Below are 24572 nucleotides of genomic sequence, written 5' to 3'. Positions count from 1 at the left end.
CTCCCGTGTCCTGTTCTGCCAGGACAGATGATCTAAGAGGAGGATGAGGAGGGGGAGGAAGGGGAGCCCTGTATTTCTTGGTAGATGGTGGTCGCTGGGGTCCGGTCCGGGATAGAGACATCTTTTGAAGAAGAGGGTCTGGTGAGGGGGAAGAGCTGGGAGTTGATCGCTTCTCTGCTGTGTCCTTCGCTCTTATCTGTACATCATGTTTGGGTTTACCGTCCCAACAGCATGACGCAAGTCTGCACCAAGTAATCTGCATCCAGTTAGATTTGGATGCACACCATCAGGTCTGAATCGCTCCTTACAGTTCCAAAAGATACTGAAGTTATCAATGAACTTTATCCCATGGGTGATACATGCGTTTGATAACCATGTGTTCAGGCCAAGAAGTCTACTGAAAAGTTCAGTTCCTTTACCCGCTGTAGGAACGGGTCCTGAAATGTAAACATGGTGCTCCAAACTGACACAGTGTCTCAGGGCGGGACTGGGACAAAACGTCAGACCAGGAGACATTCACTCACTCAGGCCACCCCTGATCATATGCTGCACACAGAGGCTCACACCTATGTGTGCACAACCACAAATCCATGCACCCACATATGGGTAAACAAATGTCAAAAGCCCATTATTCTATTTCAAATTAAATTTATTTTTAACAGCCACGAACACAAAACTAAAAGCCACCAGAGCTTTTCACTTCCCCACTCATCAAAAGCTTCAGTACGACAGCACAAGATTCCTGATGAGCTAAACATGACTTATTTTTATTTCACTTTTTCTATGCCAGATTACTATAATAAATTTAATAGAAAATGAAAAAGTTGACTCAACTTAAAAAGATAAGATACAGTCCAACCTTATAAATGCTTCCCAAACTTGTTCAGCCCACCTGTAGAGCCATGTTTGGTTCAGCAGAAGCCACCAAATATTAGTGTTTGTTCATGTTTAGCTGTTTAGGTTTAGGTTGCTGATATTAGTGTTTGTTCATGTTTAACTGTTTAGGTTTAGGTTGCTGATATTAGTGTGTGTTCATGTTTAACTGTTTAGGTTTAGGTTGCTGATATTAGTGTTTGTTCATGTTTAGCTGTTTAGGTTTAGGTTGCTGATATTAGTGTGTGTTCATGTTTAACTGTTTAGGTTTAGGTTGCTGATATTTGTGTTTGTTCATGTTTAACTGTTTAGGTTTAGGTTGCTGATATTTGTGTTTGTTCATGTTTAACTGTTTAGGTTGAGGTTGCTGATATTAGTGTTTGTTCATGTTTAGCTGTTAAGGTTTAGGTTGCTGATATTAGTGTTTGTTCATGTTTAACTGTTTAGGTTTAGGTTGCTGATATTAGTGTGTGTTCATGTTTAGCTGTTTAGGTTTAGGTTGCTGATATTAGTGTTTGTTCATGTTTAGCTGTTTAGGTTGAGGTTGCTGATATTAGTGTTTGTTCATGTTTAGCTGTTTAGGTTTAGGTTTCTGATATTAGTGTTTGTTCATGTTTAGCTGTTTAGGTTTAGGTTGCTGATATTAGTGTTTGTTCATGTTTAGCTGTTTAGGTTTAGGTTGCTGATATTTGTGTTTGTTTATGTTTAACTGTTTAGGTTGAGGTTGCTGATATTTGTGTTTGTTAATATTTAGCTGTTTAGGTTTAGGTTGCTGATATTAGTGTTTGTTCATGTTTAACTGTTTAGGTTTAGGTTACTGATATTAGTGTTTGTTCATGTTTAGCTGTTTAGGTTTAGGTTGCTGATTTTAGTGTTTGTTCATGTTCCACTGTTTAGGTTGAGGTTGCTGATATTAGTGTTTGTTCATGTTTAGCTGTTTAGGTTTAGGTTGCTGATATTTGTGTTTGTTCATGTTTAACGGTTTAGGTTGAGGTTGCTGATATTTGTGTTTGTTCATGTTTAACTGTTTAGGTTTAGGTTGCTGATATTTGTGTTTGTTCATGTTTAACTGTTTAGGTTTAGGTTGCTGATATTAGTGTTTGTTCATGTTTAGCTGTTTAGGTTTAGGTTGCTGATATTAGTGTTTGTTCATGTTTAACTGTTTAGGTTTAGGTTGCTGTAAATCTACACATTCATTACTCATTCCTGTAACAATTACTAGTCCTGCTGTTGCTCTGTACCTGCTGCCAGTTCCTCTTTACTTCTAGTGGAGCGTCCTCCCTCTGAAACACCTGAATTATATCCAGATTTGCATCATATGGATTTGTGAACATAAACCTCAGACATCAAACAGCAGTGATAAAAAGTTGCATCATATCATTTATAGTAAAACCAGATAAACACACTGATAAACTGATTAAATCAAAAGTTCCTTCATCAGCATTTAACCTGGAATAATGAAAGTTTCCTCACTCTCACAGCTGTACAGCTACTTGTGTGTTGGACAGGGACAGATGTGGACAGGGACAGATGTGAACAGGGACAGATCTGGACAGGGACAGATGTGGACAGTATATGTGGACAGGGACAGATCTGGACAGGGACAGATGTGGACAGTATATGTGAACAGGGACAGATGTGGACAGAGACAGATGTGGACAGAGACAGATGTGGACAGGGACAGATGTGAACAGGGACAGATGTGAACAGGGACAGATGTGGACAGAGACAGATGTGAACAGGGACAGATGTGGACAGAGACAGATGTGGACAGGGACAGATGTGAACAGGGACAGATATGGACAGAGACAGATGTGGACAGAGACAGATGTGAACAGGGACAGATGTGGACAGAGACAGATGTGGACAGGGACAGATGTGAACAGGGACAGATGTGGACAGAGACAGATGTGGACAGAGACAGATGTGAACAGGGACAGATGTGAACAGGGACAGATGTGGACAGAGACAGATGTGAACAGGGACAGATGTGAACAGGGACAGATGTGGACAGACTGTTATAGCCAAGCGGTCAAAGTAATAAAATATCCAGCTGCCAGTTTAATAAAACACAAACAATGAACTAGTTCTTTATTTTATCCAGGTTAAACCAGGAAAGCCAGACATGAGCTGGTGTGTAGAAACGGTAGCATGTCCATGTGTAGGTGTGTGTTTGTGCTGATGTGGTTGAATAATAAAACATTTCCAGTAGAATGAAGTTTAGACAGCAGCTAGTATCCTACCAGCTCATTATTACAGCTACATAAAAGGCTCATGGAGAATCTCCACCAGGTCTTCATGTTATCTTCAAAATAAAAGTTTGCCCCCCTCCTGCATCTCTCATCTATTAAACGTTAACTCAAGGTCACGCGATGACTGGACACCTCTGCTGGTGGAGGATTTGAAAACATCGGAAATTTTCCGGCATTTCCCGCCTCCTCTACAAGCATCTTTTTCTCTTTCTGCTCCCCCTTTTTTATGTTTTTATTCGGCTACCAGCACCAGTTCCTCTGTCTCTCTGCTGTTCTCTCCTCTCCTGTTGATTAGTTCTCCTGTTTATTAGTTCTGCTGTTGATTAGTTCTCCTGTTGATTAGTTCTCCTGCTGATTAGTTCTCCTGTTTATTAGTTCTGCTGTTGATTAGTTCTCCTGTTTATTAGTTCTCCTGTTGATTAGTTCTCCTGCTGATTAGTTCTCCTGTTTATTAGTTCTCCAGCTGATTAGTTCTCCTGTTTATTAGTTCTCCTGCTGATTAGTTCTCCTGTTTATTAGTTCTCCTGTTGATTACTTCTCCTGCTGATTAGTTCTCCTGCTTATTAGTTCTCCTGTTGATTAGTTCTCCTGCTGATTAGTTCTCCTGCTGATTAGTTCTCCTGTTTATTAGTTCTCCTGCTGATTAGTTCTCCTGTTGATTAGTTCTCCTCTTGATTAGTTCTCCTGCTGATTAGTGCTCCTGTTGATTAGTTCTCCTGCTGATTAGTTCTCCTGTTTATTAGTTCTCCTGCTGATTAGTTCTCCTGCTGATTAGTTCTCCTGTTGATTAGTTCTCCTGTTGATGAGTTCTCCTGCTGATTAGTTCTCCTGTTTATTAGTTCTCCTGTTTATTAGTGCTCCTGTTGATTAGTTCTCCTGCTGATTAGTTCTCCTGTTTATTAGTTCTTCTGCTGATTAGTTCTCCTGTTTATTAGTTCTCCTGTTGATTAGTTCTCCTGTTGATTAGTTCTCCTGTTGATTAGTTCTCCTGCTGATTAGTTCTCCTGTTGATTAGTTCTCCTGTTTATTAGTTCTCCTGCTGATTAGTTCTCCTGTTGATTAGTTTTCCTGCTGATTAATTCTCCTGTTGATTAGTTCTCCTGCTGATTAGTTCTCCTGTTGATTAGTTCTCCTGTTGATTAGTTTTCCTGCTGATTAGTTCTCCTGTTGATTAGTTCTGCTGTTGATTAGTTCTCCTGTTGATTAGTTCTCCTGTTGATTAGTTCTCCTGCTGATTAGTTCTCCTGCTGATTAGTTCTCCTGTTGATTAGTTCTCCTGCTGATTAGTTCTCCTGTTGATTAGTTCTCCTGTTGATTAGTTTTCCTGCTGATTAGTTCTGCTGTTGATTAGTTCTCCTGCTGATTAGTTCTCCTGTTGATTAGCTCTCCTGCTGATTAGTTCTCCTGCTGATTAGTTCTCCTGTTGATTAGTTCTCCTGCTGATTAGTTCTCCTGTTGATTAGTTCTCCTGCTGATTAGTTCTCTTGTTCATTAGTTCTCCTGTTCAAAATAAAATGTCACCACTGATAGTTTTAATCAATCACTAATTAGTTAAGGTGAAAATTAACAAACACAAATCAGTTTTCTGGTGGGCGGGTGCCAGTTTCTGCAGACCAATCAGCTGCACCGATGTAGATCTCCTTGATTCCAGGCCACTGGGAAAAGTCCTGCTGCTCCCGACGGCCAGTCCGGGCCTGCAGTCTCTCCAACAGCAGAGGAAAGTCTTTCTTCAGGATCTCGGAGCCAGTTTTCCTCCTCAGAATATCAAAAGACCCTGTGTGGACAATAATCTTCATACCATCTGGATGTGAAGACAGAATGGTCTAAAGATCTCCATCAGTTCCCTGACTGATGTATCAAAAAGTGTTAGATTTCCCGTCTTTTCCATCCTCACATGCTGTTATAGAGTCTCCAACCAGAACTGAGTCCGATAGCTTCTCTAGTCCTCCTGTTTGTGGGATTCTGGCCTCTCCTCCTGGTCTGGTTAGCCCTGGGCTGACTTTTAGGGCTATTTCTTGAATTTTTATAGGTCCTTGCATTACATTCATCGTCATCAGTCTGACTGTCCGGTTTGGGATTTTCCTCAGCTATTCCAGTGTCATTTGAACACATCCAGGGAAGTGTATCAGCCTGGTCTGTAGCAGGAGGCTCCACATTCGACATGCCTTCACGTATGAAGATGTGACTCAATCCATTTGACAACTCAGTAGCTTGTACAGAAGCTACAACAGAGTCAATAAATTCTTCATTCTCTCTGCCTGTCCTGCTGTCTCTCTGTCCATCTCTCAGAGAAAAGCCAGCAGGAAGCGTTGGAGTATTTCACCAAGCAGATGAACGACGCCCATCATGGAGGATGGAGCACCAAGATGGACTGGATCTTCCACACCATCAGACATATGCCCAACGAGCACTGACACACACACACACACACACACACACACACACACACACACACACACACACACACACACACACACACACACACACACACACACACACACATATAGAATGAGCACCAATGAGCACATATTTATTTGTACAAACATACACTCATAGAGAACTTCTGTGTGTGTGTTTACTGGACTACTATGATGATGATGATGATGATGATGATGATGATGATGATGAAGATGATATCATTGTGTTGGTGGTTGTCATGTCAACATGACGCGCAGGTTCAGAAACCAGTGGAGTGTTTCAAGAGGCCAAAATCTTGCTGGGAACCCAGGATGATGATGATGATGATATTATGATAATGATGATGATGTTATGATAATGATGATGATGTTATGATAATGATGATGATGTTATGATGATGATGATGATGATGATGATGTTATGATGATGTTATGATGATGATGATGATGATGTTATGATGTCTTCCCTGCAGTGCTACAATTAGCCTGTGAGCTGCTTTGAACACAAACTGAGCTTTGACAGAACAAGTATTTAAACATTTTAAACAAACTTTATTGACAAACAGCGGTAACTTTATAAAAATTCAAAGGAACAACCTGAATGAAAAAAAAAACTTTATTGACACCAGCAGAACGAACACTGTGGACAAAAAGAGCAATAAAAATCCTTCCAATGACTGATCTTGATGATGACAATCAGCAGTTTTAAACCAATGTGGATGTAGAGCTGACCAGCAGTGGGCGGAGTCAGAGTTAAAGTGTTTTACCAGATTTCTGTTTCTCATTCATGTGCAGCATCTGACCGATGTGATCAATGAACTCAGTTATGGATTAAAGTCACACTTTGAACGTAATCTGTGTCCACCGCGTGTTTTCGTCATGCTAGTATCTGTCACCTGCAGTTACACGAGGTAATCTGTCAATTTATATGTAGTAATCTGAACATTAACATGTAGTAATCTGACCATTAACATGTAGTAATCTGACCATTAACATGTAGTAATCTGACCATTAAACATGTAGTCATCTGACCATTAACATGTAGTAATCTGACCATTAACACGTACTAATGTTATCATTAACATGTAGTCATCTGACCATTAACATGTAGTCATCTGACCATTATCCATTTAGTAATCTGACCATTAACATGTAGTAATCTGACCATTAACATGTAGTAATCTGACCATTAACATGTAGTCATCTGACCATTAACATGTAGTAATCTGACCATTAACATGTAGTCATCTGACCATTAACATGTAGTAATCTGACCATTAACATGTAGTCATCTGACCATTAACATGTACTAAACTGACCATTATCCATGTAGTCATCTGACCATTAACATGTAGTAAACCGACCATTAAACATGTAGTAATCTGACCATTAACATGTAGTAATCTGACCATTAACATGTAGTAATCTGACCATTAAACATGTAGTCATCTGACCATTAAACATGTAGTAATCTGACCATTAACATGTAGTCATCTGACCATTAAACATGTAGTCATCTGACCATTAACATGTAGTAATCTGACCATTAACATGTAGTAATCTGACCATTAAACATGCAGTCATCTGACCATTAACATGTAGTCATCTGACCATTAACATGTAGTAATCTCACCATTAACATGTAGTAATCTGACCATTAAACATGTAGTAATCTGACCATTAACATGTAGTCATCTGACCATTAACATGCAATCTGACCATTAATATGTGGTAATCTGACCATTAACATGTAGTAATCTGACCATTAACAAGTAGTAATCTGACCATTAACATATAGTCATCTGACCATTAACATGTAGTAATCTGACCATTAACATTTAGTAATCTGACCATTAACATGTAGTAATCTGATCATTAACATGTAGTAATCTGACCATTAACATGTAGTGATCTGACCATTAACATTTAGTAATCTGACCATTAACATGTAGTAATCTGACCAGTAACATGTAGTAATCTGACCATTAAACATGTAGTCATCTGACCATTAACATGTAGTCATCTGACCATTAACATGTAGTAATCTGATCATTAACATGTAGTCATCTGACAATTAACATGTAGTAATCTGACCATTAACATGTAGTAATCTGATCATTAACATTTAGTAATCTGACCATTAACATGTAGTAATCTGACCAGTAACATGTAGTAATCTGACCATTAAACATGTAGTCATCTGACCATTAACATGTAGTCATCTGACCATTAACATGTAGTAATCTGACCATTAAACATGTAGTAATCTGACCATTAACATGTAGTCATCTGACCATTAACATGTAATCTGACCATTAATATGTGGTAATCTGACCATTAATATGTAGTCATCTGACCATTAACAAGTAGTAATCTGACCATTAACATGTAGTCATCTGACCATTAACATGTAGTAATCTGACCATTAACATTTAGTCATCTGACCATTAACATGTAGTCATCTGACCATTAACATGTAGTAATCTGACCATTAAACATGTAGTAATCTGACCATGTAGTCATCTGACCATTAACATGTAGTAATCTGACCATTAAACATGTAGTAATCTGACCATTAATATGTGGTAATCTGACCATTAATATGTAGTCATCTGACCATTAACAAGTAGTAATCTGACCATTAACATGTAGTCATCTGACCATTAACATGTAGTAATCTGACCATTAACATTTAGTCACCTGACCATTAACATGTAGTCATCTGACCATTAACATGTAGTAATCTGACCATTAAACATGTAGTAATCTGACCATTAACATGTAGTAATCTGACCATTAAACATGTAGTAATCTGACCATTAACATGTAGTCATCTGACCATTAACATGTAATCTGACCATTAATATGTGGCAATCTGACCATTAACATGTAGTAATCTGACCATTAACATGTAGTAATCTGACCATTAACATGTAGTAATCTGACCATTAAACATGTAGTAATCTGACCATTAACATGTAGTCATCTGACCATTAACATGTAGTAATCTGACCATTAAACATGTAGTAATCTGACCATTAACATGTAGTCATCTGACCATTAACATGCAATCTGACCATTAATATGTGGTAATCTGACCATTAACATGTAGTAATCTGACCATTAACAAGTAGTAATCTGACCATTAACATATAGTCATCTGACCATTAACATGTAGCAATCTGACCATTAACATTTAGTAATCTGACCATTAACATGTAGTAATCTGATCATTAACATGTAGTAATCTGACCATTAACATGTAGTGATCTGACCATTAACATGTAGTAATCTGATCATTAACATTTAGTAATCTGACCATTAACATGTAGTAATCTGACCAGTAACATGTAGTAATCTGACCATTAAACATGTAGTCATCTGACCATTAAACATGTAGTAATCTGACCCTTAACATGTAGTAATCTGACCATTAACATGTAGTTATCTGATCATTAACATGTAGTCATCTGACCCTTAACATGTAGTAATCTGACCCTTAACATGTAGTAATCTGACCATTAACATTTAGTAATCTGATCATTAACATGTAGTCATCTGACAATTAACATGTAGTAATCTGACCATTAACATGTAGCAATCTGACCATTAACATTTAGTAATCTGACCATTAACATGTAGTAATCTGATCATAAACATGTAGTCATCTGATCATTAACATGTAGTCATCTGACCATTAATATGTAGTATCTGACCGTTAACATGTAGTAATCTGAAAATTTAACATGTAGTAATCTCATAATTAAGATGTAGTAATCTAAACTGTAACATGTAGTAATCTGACCCCTAACATTTAGTAATTTGACCTGTATTATGTATTAATCTTTTAGTAGTCTCATATCTAGGTCAGAAAGCAGGTTCACCTCCTTCTGTCTGAGCTTCTGTCTAGACTCAGACTACGTAACCAATTAGAGCCTGTCTAAATTAATCCAGAACTTCTGTCTAGACTTGGACTACGTAACCAATTAGAGCCTGTCTAAGTTAATCCAGAACTTCTGTCTAGACTTGGACTAAATTAACCCAGTTTCTGACTAGACTCAGTCAGATTATTACATATTAGATTTAAGATTACTACATAATACAGGTCAGAAATTGTTTACTTAGAGTCTAGTCAGAACTTCTGGATAACTTAGACTTGGTCTAATTGATTACTTAACTTAGTTTGCATCTTGTGAACCACTCTGGGTTAACTTAGTCTGAATCTAGTCAGAAACTGGGTTAACTTAGTCTGAATCTAGTCAGAAATTGGGTTGTTTTAGTCCTATTGCAGTCAGAAATCTGGGTTAACTTAGTCTGAATCTAGTCAGAAACTGGGTTGTTTCAGTCCTATTGCAGTCACAAATCTGGGTTAACTTAGTCTGAATCTAGTCAGAAACTGTGTTATCTTAGTTTTATTGTAGTCAGAAATCTGGATTAACTTATTCTGAATCTAGTCAGAAACTGGGTTATCTTAGTCTTATTGTAGTCAGAAATCTGGGTTATCTTAGTCTGAATCTAGTCAGAAACTGGGTTGTTTTAGTCCTATTGCAGTCAGAAATCTGGGTTAACTTAGTCTTAATCTAGTCAGAAACTGTGTTATCTTAGTCTTATTGTAGTCAGACATCTGGATTAACTTGGTCTGAATCTAGTCAGAAACTGGGTTATCTTACTCTTAATGCAGTCAGAAACGTGGGTTAACTTCGTCTGAATCTAGTCAGAAACTGGGTTGTCTTAGTCTTATTGCAGTCAGAAATCTGGTTTAACTTAGTCTGAATCTATTCAGACACTTTGGGTTAACTTAGTCTATATCTAGCCAGAAACTGGGTTATCTTATTCTTAATGCAGTGAGAAATCTGGGTTAACTTAGTCTGAATCTAGTCAGAAACTGGGTTATCTTAGTCTTATTGCAGTCAGAAATCTGGGTTAACTTAGATTGAATCTATTTAGACACTCTGGGTTAACTTAGTCTAAATCTAGCCAGAAACTGGGTTATCTTAGTCTTAATGCAGTCAGAAATCTGGGTTAACTTAGTCTGAATCTATTCAGACACTCTGGGTTAACTTAGTCTAAATCTTGCCAGAAACTGGGTTATCTTAGTCTTAATGCAGTCAGAAATCTGGGTTAACTTAGTCTGAATCTATTCAGACACTCTGGGTTAACTTAGTCTTAATGCAGTGAGAAATCTGGGTTAACTTAGTCTGAATCTAGTCAGGAATGCTGGGTTAACTTAGTCTGAATCTATTCAGACACTCTGGGTTAACTTAGTCTTAATGCAGTGAGAAATCTGGGTTAACTTAGTCAGTATCTAGTCAGGAATGCTGGGTTAACTTAGTCTGAGTCTAGTCAGGAATGCTGGGTTAACTTAGTCAGTATCTAGTCAGGAATGCTGGGTTAACTTAGTCCGCATCTAATAATAATAAAATAATAATACATTTTATTTAAAAGCGCCTTTCAAAACACCCAAGGACACTGTACAAAGGAACATTAAAATAGTTTAAAAACCACTATGTACAGAACAAACATTAAAACAGTTAAAACAATAAGTACAAAACTAAGCAGAACGGAGGACAACAGAAAGATGGAGAATGACTAGATAACATAGGACTGTCTGAACAAATGTGTTTTGAGTTGTGATTTGAAGAGAGGAAGAGAGTCTATGGTACGGATGTCAGGGGGAAGAGAGTTCCAGAGATGGGGAGCAGAGCGGCTGAATGCTCGGCTCCCCATGGTGACGAGACGGGCAGGGGGGACAAGAAGCTGGAGAGAAGAGGAGGAGCGAAGTGAACGGATCGGAGTGATAATGTGCAGGAGATCAGATATATATGGAGGGGCCAGATTGTGGAGCGCTTTGAATGTAATGAGGAGAATTTTAAAGTTAATTCTTTGTTTTACGGGGAGCCAGTGAAGTTGTTGTAAGATGGGGGTGATGTGGTGAGTAGAAGGGGTCTGTGTAATGATGCATGCTGCAGAGTTTTGGAGGAGCTGCAGTTTCTGGAGGGATTTATTGGGGAGACCAAAGAGAAGAGAGTTGCAGTAGTCAATCCGGGAAGTAACAAGACTGTGGACGAGGATGGCAGTGGTGTGGGGGGTGAGAGAGGGACGGAGACGAGAAATGTTTCTTAAGTGAAAATATGCTGACCGGGTGATGCTGTTAATGTGGGAGTGAAAGGAAAGAGTGCTGTCGAGGACAACACCCAGACTCTTTACCTGAGGGGAGGGCAGGTGAGTTGTTCATGGAAATAGGAAAACTGTTAGATTTGGAGAGAGTGGGGGGCTTGCCTACCAGGAGGACTTCTGGTTTAGAACTGTTGAGTTTGAGAAAATTGGATGAAAACCAAGAATGAATTTCTTGTAAACAGGTGGTGAGGGAGGTTGGTGGAAGTGAAGAGGATGGTTTGGTAGAGAGGTAGAGCTGGGTGTCGTCCGCGTAACAGTGAAAATTGATATTGTGTCTGCGAAGGATGTAACCAAGTGGAAGAATATAGATAATGAAAAGGAGGGGCCCCAGGACTGAGCCCTGGGGCACACCAGCAGAGACAGGGAAAGAGTTTGATTCATGGGATTTTAGTCGAATGAATTGTGTGCGGCCAGAAAGGTAAGAAGTGAACCAGGCGAGGGGGATGTGAGTGATGCCGATGGATGATAGTCTGTTGAGGAGAATGCTGTGAGAGATAGTGTCAAATGCTGCGGTGAGGTCAAGAAGGATGAGAATGGATAGTAAACCATGAATCTGAAGCTATGAGAAGGTCGTTGGTGATTCTAGTCAGGAATGCTTGGTTAACTTAGTCAGTAGCTAGTCAGGAATGCTGGGTTAACTTAGTCTGAGTTTAGTCAGGAATGCTGGGTTAACTTAGTCCGCATCTAGTCAGGAATGCTGGGTTAACTTAGGCTGAGTCTAGTCAGGAATGCTGGGTTAACTTAGTCAGTATCTAGTCAGGAATGCTGGGTTAACTTAGGCTGAATCTAGTCAGGAATGTTGGGTTAACTTAGTCCGCATCTAGTCAGGAATGCTGGGTTAACTTAGGCTGAGTCTAGTCAGGAATGCTGGGTTAACTTAGTCCGCATCTAGTCAGGAATGCTGGGTTAACTTAGGCTGAGTCTAGTCAGGAATGCTGGGTTAACTTAGTCAGTATCTAGTCAGGAATGCTGGGTTAACTTAGGCTGAGTCTAGTCAGGAATGCTGGGTTAACTTAGTCAGTATCTAGTCAGGAATGCTGGGTTAACTTAGGCTGAGTCTAGTCAGGAATGCTGGGTTAACTTAGTCAGTATCTAGTCAGGAATGCTGGGTTAACTTAGGCTGAGTCTAGTCAGGAATGCTGGGTTAACTTAGTCAGTATCTAGTCAGGAATGCTGGGTTAACTTAGGCTGAGTCTAGGCAGGAATGCTGGGTTAACTTAGTCAGTATCTAGTCAGGAATGCTGGGTTAACTTAGGCTGAGTCTAGTCAGGAATGCTGGGTTAACTTAGTCAGTATCTAGTCAGGAATGCTGGGTTAACTTAGGCTGAGTCTAGTCAGGAATGCTGGGTTAACTTAGTCAGTATCTAGTCAGGAATGCTGGGTTAACTTAGGCTGAGTCTAGTCAGGAATGCTGGGTTAACTTAGTCAGTATCTAGTCAGGAATGCTGGGTTAACTTAGGTTGAGTCTAGTCAGGAATGCTGGGTTAACTTAGTCAGTATCTAGTCAGGAATGCTGGGTTAACTTAGGCTGAGTCTAGTCAGGAATGCTGGGTTAACTTAGTCTGAGTCTAGTCAGGAATGCTGGGTTAACTTAGTCCGTATCTATTCAGGAATGCTGGATTAACTTAGTCCGTATCTATTCAGGAATGCTGGGTTAACTTAGACAAGGCAAATATATTTCATTTCATGTACAAGACAATTCAAAGTGCTTTACATAAAACCTTTCAGCAGGGTACAGAAAGCAATACAAGTGTAAAAATTGATTTTTTGTACATTTTATTGTTACAGCAAATTTTCTTGTAACGTTTAGGAAATAATTGGGAAGGAAAAATGAAGCGGGGCCAGTTTCATTAAAAATTCCCACCACTGCACCAAGCATCCCAGGAATTCCAGCAGCTGTGGCTGGAAAACACCTGATTCCTTATAAACAAAATAAATCATGAAGCTGCGTTCAGAACAAAGCAATCTAAAGGCTCTTCACAGATAGTGTAGAATTCAATCCAGTAGCTGTAGTTCAGGCAGAATCCACCTGAAGTAAATACAGTAAATGATCCATGTTAATATAGAAGGTGTGTTCAAGGACTCTAATCAAAGATCCACCTTGTATGTGGGTGTGCACTTTCTTCTGTGTTATGTTTATTTATTTTTTTAATGTGATCTTGGTTTCCTTTTGTGATGTCATTTCCTGTTCACACTCCTCAGTTTGCCAGCAGGTGAGTCTGGGAAGTGCTCCACGCTATACAATGTGAAAAAGGATAAAATCCTTTTAAAGGTCATACCTCGGTTTCCATGGTTATGCTGGATGTTTGGATGCTGTACAGAACTTTCTTTGGAAAGTGTTAATTTGTCCCTGTTCAGCTAGCTAGACCAGACCTAGTCTCTATCATGCAATCCGCTGGTTTTCCTGTTTCTTTCCCTGCTGAAGGAAATAGAAACTTATCGTTCAGCAGTTCAAAAATCTGAAATTGTGACTGGGTGGGCAACACACTGAAGGCATATTTTAATGTGTAAATGAGCTGATGTAGGTTGTAAATACTGACGGTGTATTCGTACTGTTGAACTATAGGTCGGCTCTCCTGTCAGGCTGAAAAGAAACCAGGAACCAATCAGTTTGTTTCTGAAGCAGTGTGCTAGAAAACAAGAACAGGAATACAGGAAACCCCTGTTTGTTCTGCCTGAGCTAAGATTCTGATATGCAAGTTGAAAAAGGTTTTACATGGAACCAAACTGGGTTTGGTATTTGCAGTTTCATTTTTATGTTACACAAACCAGTGTTTTTAAGGCAATGCTGCCACCTACTGGCTTCTTTAGGTATGGCTTAAAGTTGTTTGCCATTTTGTTTTACTGAGAAAAGGAAAGTTAACAGTGACAACAGACAGTTTCATTTAACATTATTGTCTGTCAGCAGTGCTTTCACTCAGCTTTTGCTCTACGGTTGCAGCTTCGGTACCTATGGCCACAATGTTTAGCGTGTTAAATTGTACTAGCTTCAGCCATGTTGTTTAAACTAGCTTCATGCTAGTGTTGTGCTACTATTGTGTGTTGTATATATCTTTGTTCAAATTATTCACGTGAAGTATTGCATCTACTTTTCCTTCAGTTTCACACTTTCCTTGTAATCATTAAACCTGTGAACTGTGGCAGATATCTTCAGTCTTGGTGTGAAAAGTTTAGCTGACATGCAGCCTGAATGCATCCAGGACAGAACGGCCCAGCTGTGGTTGGCCTCCCTACGCCCAGATTTGGTCTCTTTGGAGACACAGTGGCCAGATGTCAAGGGATGGATGAGGCCCAAGAAGCCAGACATAGATATAAGATTCAACAGAAAGGAACGCTTTTACATAAAGACAGTGTCTGCTTCGTGAAGTCAACCTGGGAGCCGGTTCCACAGAGAGGGTCCGATAGCTGGAGGTCCCGCTTCCTGGAGTCAACCTGGGAGCCGGTTCCACAGAGAGGGTCCGATAGCTGGAGGTCCCGCTTCCTGGAGTCAACCTGGGAGCCGGTTCCACAGAGAGGGTCCGATAGCTGGAGGTCCCGCTTCCTGGAGTCAACCTGGGAGCCGGTTCCACAGAGAGGGTCCGATAGCTGGAGGTCCCGCTTCCTGGAGTCAACCTGGGAGCCGGTTCCACAGAGAGGGTCCGATAGCTGGAGGTCCCGCTTCCTGGAGTCAACCTGGGAGCCGGTTCCACAGAGAGGGTCCGATAGCTGGAGGTCCCGCTTCCTGGAGTCAACCTGGGAGCCGGTTCCACAGAGAGGGTCCGATAGCTGGAGGTCCCGCTTCCTGGAGTCAACCTGGGAGCCGGTTCCACAGAGAGGGTCCGATAGCTGTAGGTCCCGCTTCCTGGAGTCAACCTGGGAGCCGGTTCCACAGAGAGGGTCCGATAGCTGGAGGTCCAGCTTCCTGGAGTCAACCTGGGAGCCGGTTCCACAGAGAGGGTCCGATAGCTGGAGGTCCCGCTTCCTGGAGTCAACCTGGGAGCCGGTTCCACAGAGAGGGTCCGATAGCTGGAGGTCCCGCTTCCTGGAGTCAACCTGGGAGCCGGTTTCATCAGGATCTCAAAAGAAATCCTTTTCTTCCCTCATTTTCCCTCCTAATCCATCATAGAAATGATGTGAAGAACATTTATTACAGGTGGTCACCTGACCTTTTATAGCCACCCTGTGGGCGGGGCAAGGCGCTCTGGTGTGCTCTGGTTCTGGAAACTGAAACAGGAGTTGGACGTGCAGGCAGTGATTAAGATGGTCATGGGCCCCATGTTTTTCATGTATGAAATGACAACATCTTACAGATGAAAAAGCTTTTACTTGTTCAGTTTGAATGCAAACATGCGGCACTAGTGAGAGAAAATTACAACACACAGGCAGACAGAACTGCACGGTGCAACTCCAGAATAAAACTGTTCCAACAAATGCATTATAATCTGCAGCAGTACAGACAAGCGGCACACCGCATCATTATGCAGCTACACGTCAGATATTCATTCCTACCGTGTTAGAACTTTTCTTTCTTGCTTTTCTGATGGGGAAGTCTTTAATCAGTCATGTAAAATCCACTTTCAGTGGACATCAGAGAGGTTCAGCCTGTTTTGGCCCATAGCAGATTTTTAGTCCGCTGGCGTTAGCTACAGGTAGAGTCATAAATAGTTGCAGTGCTATGTCAACACTTGGAAACAGAGAAGATCCTCTTAAAAACTGCAGAAGTGCCCCGGCTGGTGTGTCCTCATTTTCTTTAACAAGTTGTTTAAACTGTCCAAGTTCATTCACCAAGTCCTCCTCCAGATCACCTGGATATTTCTTCTAGAGATTAGCCGTGCCTGTGAGATGATGCAAAGTTGTTAAAAAATCCAAATATCTGCTGAATGTCTTTGTAGGAGTGATACGTCCGATCCAGTTCTGTCTGTGATGGCCATAAAAACTTGTTCTAAACTTGTAACGGCCTGACAGCTCAGCCTCAGGTTTATTTGATTCATCTGCATGTTTTTTCTTCGTCCTCGGTCTGAGCGTGTCCACTTTATAGTTTGGGACACATGTTTTAGGCATCACGTTCAAAGCTGTCAATCATGTGGAAGAGGTAGCACGTAATCCCTCAACAAACTGATCCGGTTAACAGCGTTACATAAGTCTGGTTCAGCTGCCTGCAGAGCAGCACTTATCTAGGCTTTCTCCAGTTTCTCCATCTTCATGTGCAGAGTTCTGGTTTCATTATGAGCAGTTAGACTAACCCTAACCCTAACCCATCTTCATGTGCAGAGTTCTGGTTTCATTACGAGCAGTTAGACTAACCCTAACCCTCAACTTTTGAAGTGATTCCTGAATTTTGCCATGGTTCTGGCTTTAGTGCTTTTCTCCGTAACGTGTTGACCATCTAGTGTCAGACAGACTTTTAAAGTCTCTATCCTGTGTTTTCATTAGGCTGTAAACCTGTAGCTGTAACAGTCTGCCAACTGGACGTGGATTTAGATTAAATATTATATAACGTCTGTATAAAATTGAAAAACTCCTCTGTTTCAATGCAGCAGGTAACACTGTTAAGCCCCACTAAATTAAGTGTGTGCACGGTGCCCACTCGGCCAAAGGGTTAATTTCTTTGATGAGTGCTTTCAGGCCACATGTTGGCAGCATCATCATAACACTGGCCCCTGCAGTTACTGATATCAAGCCCCATAACTTGTACAATATTGAGAACACATTGGCAAAACCTTAAGGAAACGCTCTGCAACGCAACCAGCTGGTGACACATACCATGAGCTGGTCTGCATGTGTAATACCAGGAGTCGAATCAACACTATTTGCCATTTTTATCTGGCTAATTATCTGTGTCAGGACTTGTTTCCCCATCAGTTCTTAACACTGTAGCTGATGAGAGGTAAGAGGGCCTTCCCTTGCCTGCATTGCTGTATTTTTTTATGTGCGCTTTCAAGAATGGATCAGATTCACTAATAACTTCCAAAATACTCGTAAAGTTTCCATTGTCAGGTTGCCCCAAAATTTTTCTATGTCCCCTGAAGGGCCGTCCTCTCTTTGCCACAACTTTACGACTGAAACCACCCTCGTTAGCACGTCGGTCCAGTACTGACATTCACCGTCAAACTGTTTTCTCAGTTCTGAATCAACACATCAGCACGTAACATAAGAAACCATGGCTTTTCTGTGGCTCTCTGATGCTTCATCAGGCCCGGACTGGCCGTCGGGAGCAGCGGGACTTTTCCCGGTGGCCAGGAATCAGGGGGAACTACATCGGTGCAGCTGATTGGTCTGCAGAAACTGGCACCCGCCCACCAGAAAACTGATTTGTGTTTGTTAGTTTTCACCTTCACTAATTAGTGATTGATTAAAACTATCAGTGGTGACATTTTATTTTCAACAGGAGAACTAATCAACAGGAGAACTAATCAGCAGGAGAACTAATCAGCAGGAGAACTAATCAACAGGAGAACTAATAAAACAGGAGAACTAATCAACAGGAGAACTAATCAGCAGGAGAACTAATCAACAGAAGAACTAATCAACAGGAGAACTAATCAAGAGGAGAACTAATCAACAGAAGAACTAATCAACAGGAGAACTAATCAACAGGAGAACTAATCAACAGGAGAAATAATGAACAGGAGAACTAATCAACAGGAGAACTAATAAACAGGAGAACTAATGAACAGGAGAACTAATCAACAGGAGAACTAATAAACAGGAGAACTAATCAACAGGAGAACTAATCAGCAGGAGAACTAATCAACAGGAGAACTAATCAACAAGAGAACTAATGAACAGGAGAACTAATCAACAGGAGAACTAATAAACAGGAGAACTAATCAGCAGGAGAACTAATCAGCAGGAGAACTAATCAACAGGAGAACTAATCAACAGGAGAACTAATCAGCAGGAGAACTAATCAACAGGAGAACTAATCAACAGCAGAACTAATCAACAGGAGAACAAATCAGCAGGAGAACTAATCAACAGGAGAACTAATCAACAGCAGAACTAATCAACAGGAGAACTAATCAACAGGAGAACTAATCAGAGGAGAACTAATAAACAGGAGAACTAATCAACAGGAGAACTAATCGACAGGAGAACTAATCAACAGGAAAACTAATAAACAGGAGAACTAATCGACAGGAGAACTAATCGACAGGAGAACTAATCGACAGGAGAACTAATCAACAGGAGAACTAATCAGCAGGAGAACTAATCAACAGGAGAACTAATAAACAGGAGAACTAATCGACAGGAGAACTAATCAACAGGAGAACTAATAAACAGGAGAACTAATCAGCAGGAGAACTAATCACCAGGAGAACTAATCACCAGGAGAACTAATAAACAGGAGAACTAATCAGCAGGAGAACTAATGAACAGGAGAACTAATCACCAGGAGAACTAATAAACAGGAGAACTAATCAGCAGGAGAACTAATGAACAGGAGAACTAATCAACAGGAGAACTAATAAACAGGAGAACTAATCAACAGGAGAGGAGAGAACAGCAGAGAGACAGAGGAATTGGTGCTGGTAGCCGAATAAAAAAATAAAAAAGAGGAAAGGGGGAGCAGAAAGAGAAAAAGATGCTTGTAGAGGAGGCGGGAAATGCCGGAAAATTTCCGATATTTTCAAATCCTCCACCAGCAGAGGTGTCCAGTCATCGCGTGACCTTGAGTTAACGTTTAATAGATGAGAGATGCAGGAGGGGGGGCAAACTTTTATTTTGAAGATAACATGAAGACCTGGTGGAGATTCTCCATGAGCCTTTTATGTAGCTGTAATAATGAGCTGGTAGGATACTAGCTGCTGTCTAAACTTCATTCTACTGGAAATGTTTTATTATTCAACCACATCAGCACAAACACACACCTACACATGGACATGCTACCGTTTCTACACACCAGCTCATGTCTGGCTTTCCTGGTTTAACCTGAATAAAATAAAGAACTAGTTCATTGTTTGTGTTTTATTAAACTGGCAGCTGGATATTTTATTACTTTGACCGCTTGGCTATAACAGTCTGTCCACATCTGTCCCTGTTCACATCTGTCCCTGTTCACATCTGTCTCTGTCCACATCTGTCCCTGTTCACATCTGTCTCTGTCCACATCTGTCTCTGTCCACATCTGTCCCTGTTCACATCTGTCCCTGTCCACATCTGTCCCTGTTCACATCTGTCCCTGTTCACATCTGTCTCTGTCCACATCTGTCCCTGTTCACATCTGTCCCTGTCTAGATCTGTCTCTGTCCACATCTGTCCATGTTCACATCTGTCTCTGTCCACATCTGTCCCTGTTCACATCTGTCCCTGTCCAGATCTGTCTCTGTCCACATCTGTCCCTGTCCACATCTGTCCCTGTTCACATCTGTCCCTGTCCACATCTGTCCCTGTTCTTTTGATTTAATCAGTTTATCAGTGTGTTTATCTGGTTTTACTATAAATGATATGATGCAACTTTTTATCACTGCTGTTTGATGTCTGAGGTTTATGTTCACAAATCCATATGATGCAAATCTGGATATAATTCAGGTGTTTCAGAGGGAGGACGCTCCACTAGAAGTAAAGAGGAACTGGCAGCAGGTACAGAGCAACAGCAGGACTAGTAATTGTTACAGGAATGAGTAATGAATGTGTAGATTTACAGCAACCTAAACCTAAACAGTTAAACATGAACAAACACTAATATCAGCAACCTAAACCTAAACAGCTAAACATGAACAAACACTAATATCAGCAACCTAAACCTAAACAGTTAAACATGAACAAACACTAATATCAGCAACCTAAACCTAAACAGTTAAACATGAACAAACACAAATATCAGCAGCCTAAACCTAAACAGTTAAACATGAACAAACACTAATATCAGCAACCTAAACCTAAACAGTTAAACATGAACAAACACTAATATCAGCAACCTCAACCTAAACAGTTAAACATGAACAAACACAAATATCAGCAACCTAAAACTAAACAGTTAAACATGAACAAACACAAATATCAGCAACCTAAACCTAAACAGTTAAACATGAACAAACAAATATCAGCAACCTAAACCTAAACAGCTAAACATGAACAAACACAAATATTGGCAACCTAAACCTAAACAGTTAAACATGAACAAACACTAATATCAGAAACCTAAACCTAAACAGTTAAACATGAACAAACAGAAATATCAGCAACCTCAACCTAAACAGTTAAACATGAACAAACACTAATATCAGTAACCTCAACCTAAACAGTTAAACATGAACAAACACTAATATCAGCAACCTAAACCTAAACAGCTAAACATGAACAAACACTAATATCAGAAACCTAAACCTAAACAGCTAAACATGAACAAACACTAATATTTGGTGGCTTCTGCTGAACCAAACATGGCTCTACAGGTGGGCTGAACGAGTTTGGGAAGCATTTATAAGGTTGGACTGTATCTTATCTTTTTAAGTTGAGTCAACTTTTTCATTTTCTATTAAATTTATTATAGTAATCTGGCATAGAAAAAGTAAAATAAAAATAAAAGTCATGTTTAGCTCATCAGGAATCTTGTGCTGTCGTACTGAAGCTTTTGATGAGTGGGGAAGTGAAAAGCTCTGGTGGCTTTTAGTTTTGTGTTCGTGGCTGTTAAAGATAAACTTGATTTGAAATAGAATAATGGGCTTTTGACAGTTGCATACCCATATGTGGGTGCATGGATTTGTGGTTGTGCACACATAGGTGTGAGCCTCTGTGTGCAGTATCTGATCAGGGGTGGCCTGAGTGAGTGAATGTCTCCTGGTCTGACGTTTTGTCCCAGTCCCGCCCTGAGACACTGTGTCAGTTTGGAGCACCATGTTTACATTTCAGGACCCGTTCCTACAGCGCGTAAAGGAACTGAACTTTTCAGTAGACTTCTTGGCCTGAACACATGGTTATCAAACGCATGTATCACCCATGGGATAAAGTTCATTGATAACTTCAGTATCTTTTGGAACTGTAAGGAGCGATTCAGACCTGATGGTGTTCATCCAGGTCTAACTGGATGCAGATTATTTGGTGCAGACTTGCGTCATGCTGTTGGGACGGTAAACCCAAACATGATGTACAGATAAGAGCGAAGGACACAGCAGAGAGGAGATCTACTCCCAGCTCTCCCCCTTCACCAGACCCTCTTCTCCACATCACCCAAGGTCTTCAAAGGATGTCTCTATCCCGGACCGGACCCCACCAACCACCATCTACCAAGAAATACAGGGCTCCCCTTCCTCCCCCTCCTCATCCTCCTATTAGATCATCTGTCCTGGCAGAGCAGGACACGGGAGGAGGTGCAGGAGGTTCACAGAGCAGCAGAATTCACAACAAAGATAACATCCATGATGCGTTCAGGGTCCTTGCTGTAGTTTTGCTACTACTGACAGCTGTTCTGAGATTAAGCCTGGACCCAGTAGGATTCCTGTGTTAGTAAAATAAGGAATCGAACACGGTCAGTTTGTGGGGTGAATGGATCTAATCTGTTAACTGCACCTTGTATAACTCAGAATATAACAGAGACCAGAGTAAACTTCATAAAACTAGCTGTACTTAATGTTAGATCTCTGTCCAACAATCACTGTTAGTTAATGATTCATCATTTCTCACAGTTTAGATTTTCTTTTTCTGACAGAAACATGGTTAACAGAAGGTTTATTGTCAAACGCAGGACAGGGAACCACACATGACAGGGGGTGAAGCTGGGCAGGCGGAGGGGGCCCCGAAGGAGGGACCAGACCCAAGCAGGAAAAGCCGGGCAACAAAGGTCAAACAGAGGCCGCATAGATAGCAAACTTGGTTCAGGGGGTTGACCCGAAGACCGAGAAGACCGGAGCAGGATCTCTGGAGGGTGAACAGACGTGGGCCAGGTGTTTGGAGGAAGACCCGGAGGATGAGCATACATGGACCGGGTCTCTGGAGGAAGACCTGGAGGATGAGCATACATGGACCGGGTCTCTGGAGGAAGACCCGGAGGATGAGCATACATGGACCGGGTCTCTGGAGGAAGACCCGGAGGATGAGCATACATGGACCGGGTCTCTGGAGGAAGACCTGGAGGATGAGCATACATGGACCGGGTCTCTGGAGGAAGACCTGGAGGATGAGTTTACATGGGCCGGATCTCTGGAGGAAGACCTGGAGGATGAGCATACATGGGCCGGGTCACTGGAGGAAGACTTGTAGAATGAGCAGACTGGATCTCTGGCGGATGGCCAGAAAGCTGCACTGACTGAAGCTGACCTCCAGAAGATGGGCAGACCGGGTCTCTGGAGGCTGGCCATAGGGCAGTATGAACTGGAGCTTGATGCATGGGAACACTAACAGAAGCTGGATCTTTGGAAGCCAATTGCATGGAGCTGGATCTCTGGGAGGCGCACTGGTTGAGGCTGAATCCGTGGAAGATGTGCAGGCTGGAACTCTGGTGGATGGCCAGAGTGCTGTATGGACTGACACTGGACCTCAGGAAGCAGTGCAGACTCGAACTGGATCTTTTGGACGCACACAGACTGGGGTTGGAACTCAGGGAGGCTTGCAGAGTGGAACTGGGTCTTTAGCAGGAGCACAGATCGAACCACTTAGAACCAAACCTTAGAGCTGGCATCGGACACAGCGGTGCTGGGCAGGACTTTGGAGCAGGCATTGGGACCGGAGACATGGACCTCAGAGCTGGTAGTGACATCTGAGCTGGTGACGACACCTGTGACAAGCACCTCAGAGCCAGTAGTGGCACCTGTGACATGGACTGTGGAGCTAGTGGCGACATTGGGAACATGGACCTTGGAATCAGTTGCAAGACCAGAGACTCTGACCGTGGAGCCGGTGGCGTCACCCATGACATGAGGCATGGAGCCGGCGGACGGCATTCAGCCCTCGCTTTTCGGACAGCGTCCTCTAACCATAGGTCAGCTGCTCCAGGAAAGGTGAGGTATTCAGCCCGCAAATTCACCAACCTGGTGGCGGTTGCCACCCATACAAAGGGTGGATAAGGGCCCCGCCAGACTACTCAGGTAGGAGTCCTTGTAAATGTAAATATTTCTCTGGTTGGATTGAAACGGTCACCCAGTCTGCTGCTCTAGAAATGTTCCTACTGCAAAGAGGAGGATGAGTCCAAACTACTGACCTGACCTACGTTACAGAGACAGCTGAGAACCGTTCAAATCCGTCTGAAATAAATACAAACAGTTTTTATTTACTATTAATAATTCAGAACCATTTTTTTCTATTATATCATGTTTTTTTTCTACACAATAATTAATCACCTCCTTCCTCAGGACCACCTGGACATGTTCAGGTGGGGAAGGGGGCGGGGTCTGGCAGCATCTGCTTCGTCTATTTTTTTTTTTTTTTTTTTTTAGCAGAGCAGCTTGCTTATTGTTTGCCTGCCTTGATTGTTGGATTAAAACAACAGTGAAATGAATAAAATCCAGAGTTTTCTTCAGAAATATGAGCTAATATGGAGCAAAGTGAGCTAGCTTATACAGACGTGGACAAAATTGTTGGTTCCCTTCGGTTAAGAAAAACACAACGGTCACAGAAATAACTGGAATCTGACAAAAATAATAATAAATAAAAATTCTGAGAAATTTAACCAGTGAAAGTCAGACGTTGCTTTTCAACCATGTTTCAACAGAATTATTTAAAAATAAACTCATGAAACAGGCCTGAATAAAAATGATGGTGCCCCCAGAAAAGACTGAAAATAATGTGACCAAAGGGACGTGTTAATCCAAGGTGTGTCAACTAATTAGCATCACAGGTGTCTACAGTCTTGTAATTAGTCAGTGGGTCTATATATCGGCTACAGGTGGTCACTGTGCTGTTTGGTGACATGGTGGGTACCACACTCAACATGGAC

The 24572-nt window shown here is 41.3% G+C and overlaps 1 protein-coding gene across 1 annotated transcript in view; it reads left to right on the top strand.

Annotated features, from left to right (window-relative positions):
• The window catches only part of zgc:158659 (uncharacterized protein LOC791141 homolog), a 41280-nt gene extending 35672 nt beyond the window's left edge, over positions 1-5608 (top strand). The window contains exon 28 of the mRNA XM_041986115.1: positions 5415-5608. Coding sequence (XP_041842049.1) covers positions 5415-5539 — 125 coding nt within the window. The 3' untranslated portion in view covers positions 5540-5608. The remainder of the gene's footprint in view (positions 1-5414) is intronic.
• Positions 5609-24572: the final 18964 nt, after the last annotated feature.

Source organism: Melanotaenia boesemani, chromosome 5 (genome assembly GCF_017639745.1).
Source record: "Melanotaenia boesemani isolate fMelBoe1 chromosome 5, fMelBoe1.pri, whole genome shotgun sequence".
NCBI lineage: Eukaryota > Metazoa > Chordata > Actinopteri > Atheriniformes > Melanotaeniidae > Melanotaenia > Melanotaenia boesemani.
Note: the sequence above shows the minus strand (reverse complement) of the source record. Positions and strands in the feature narration are given on the sequence as shown.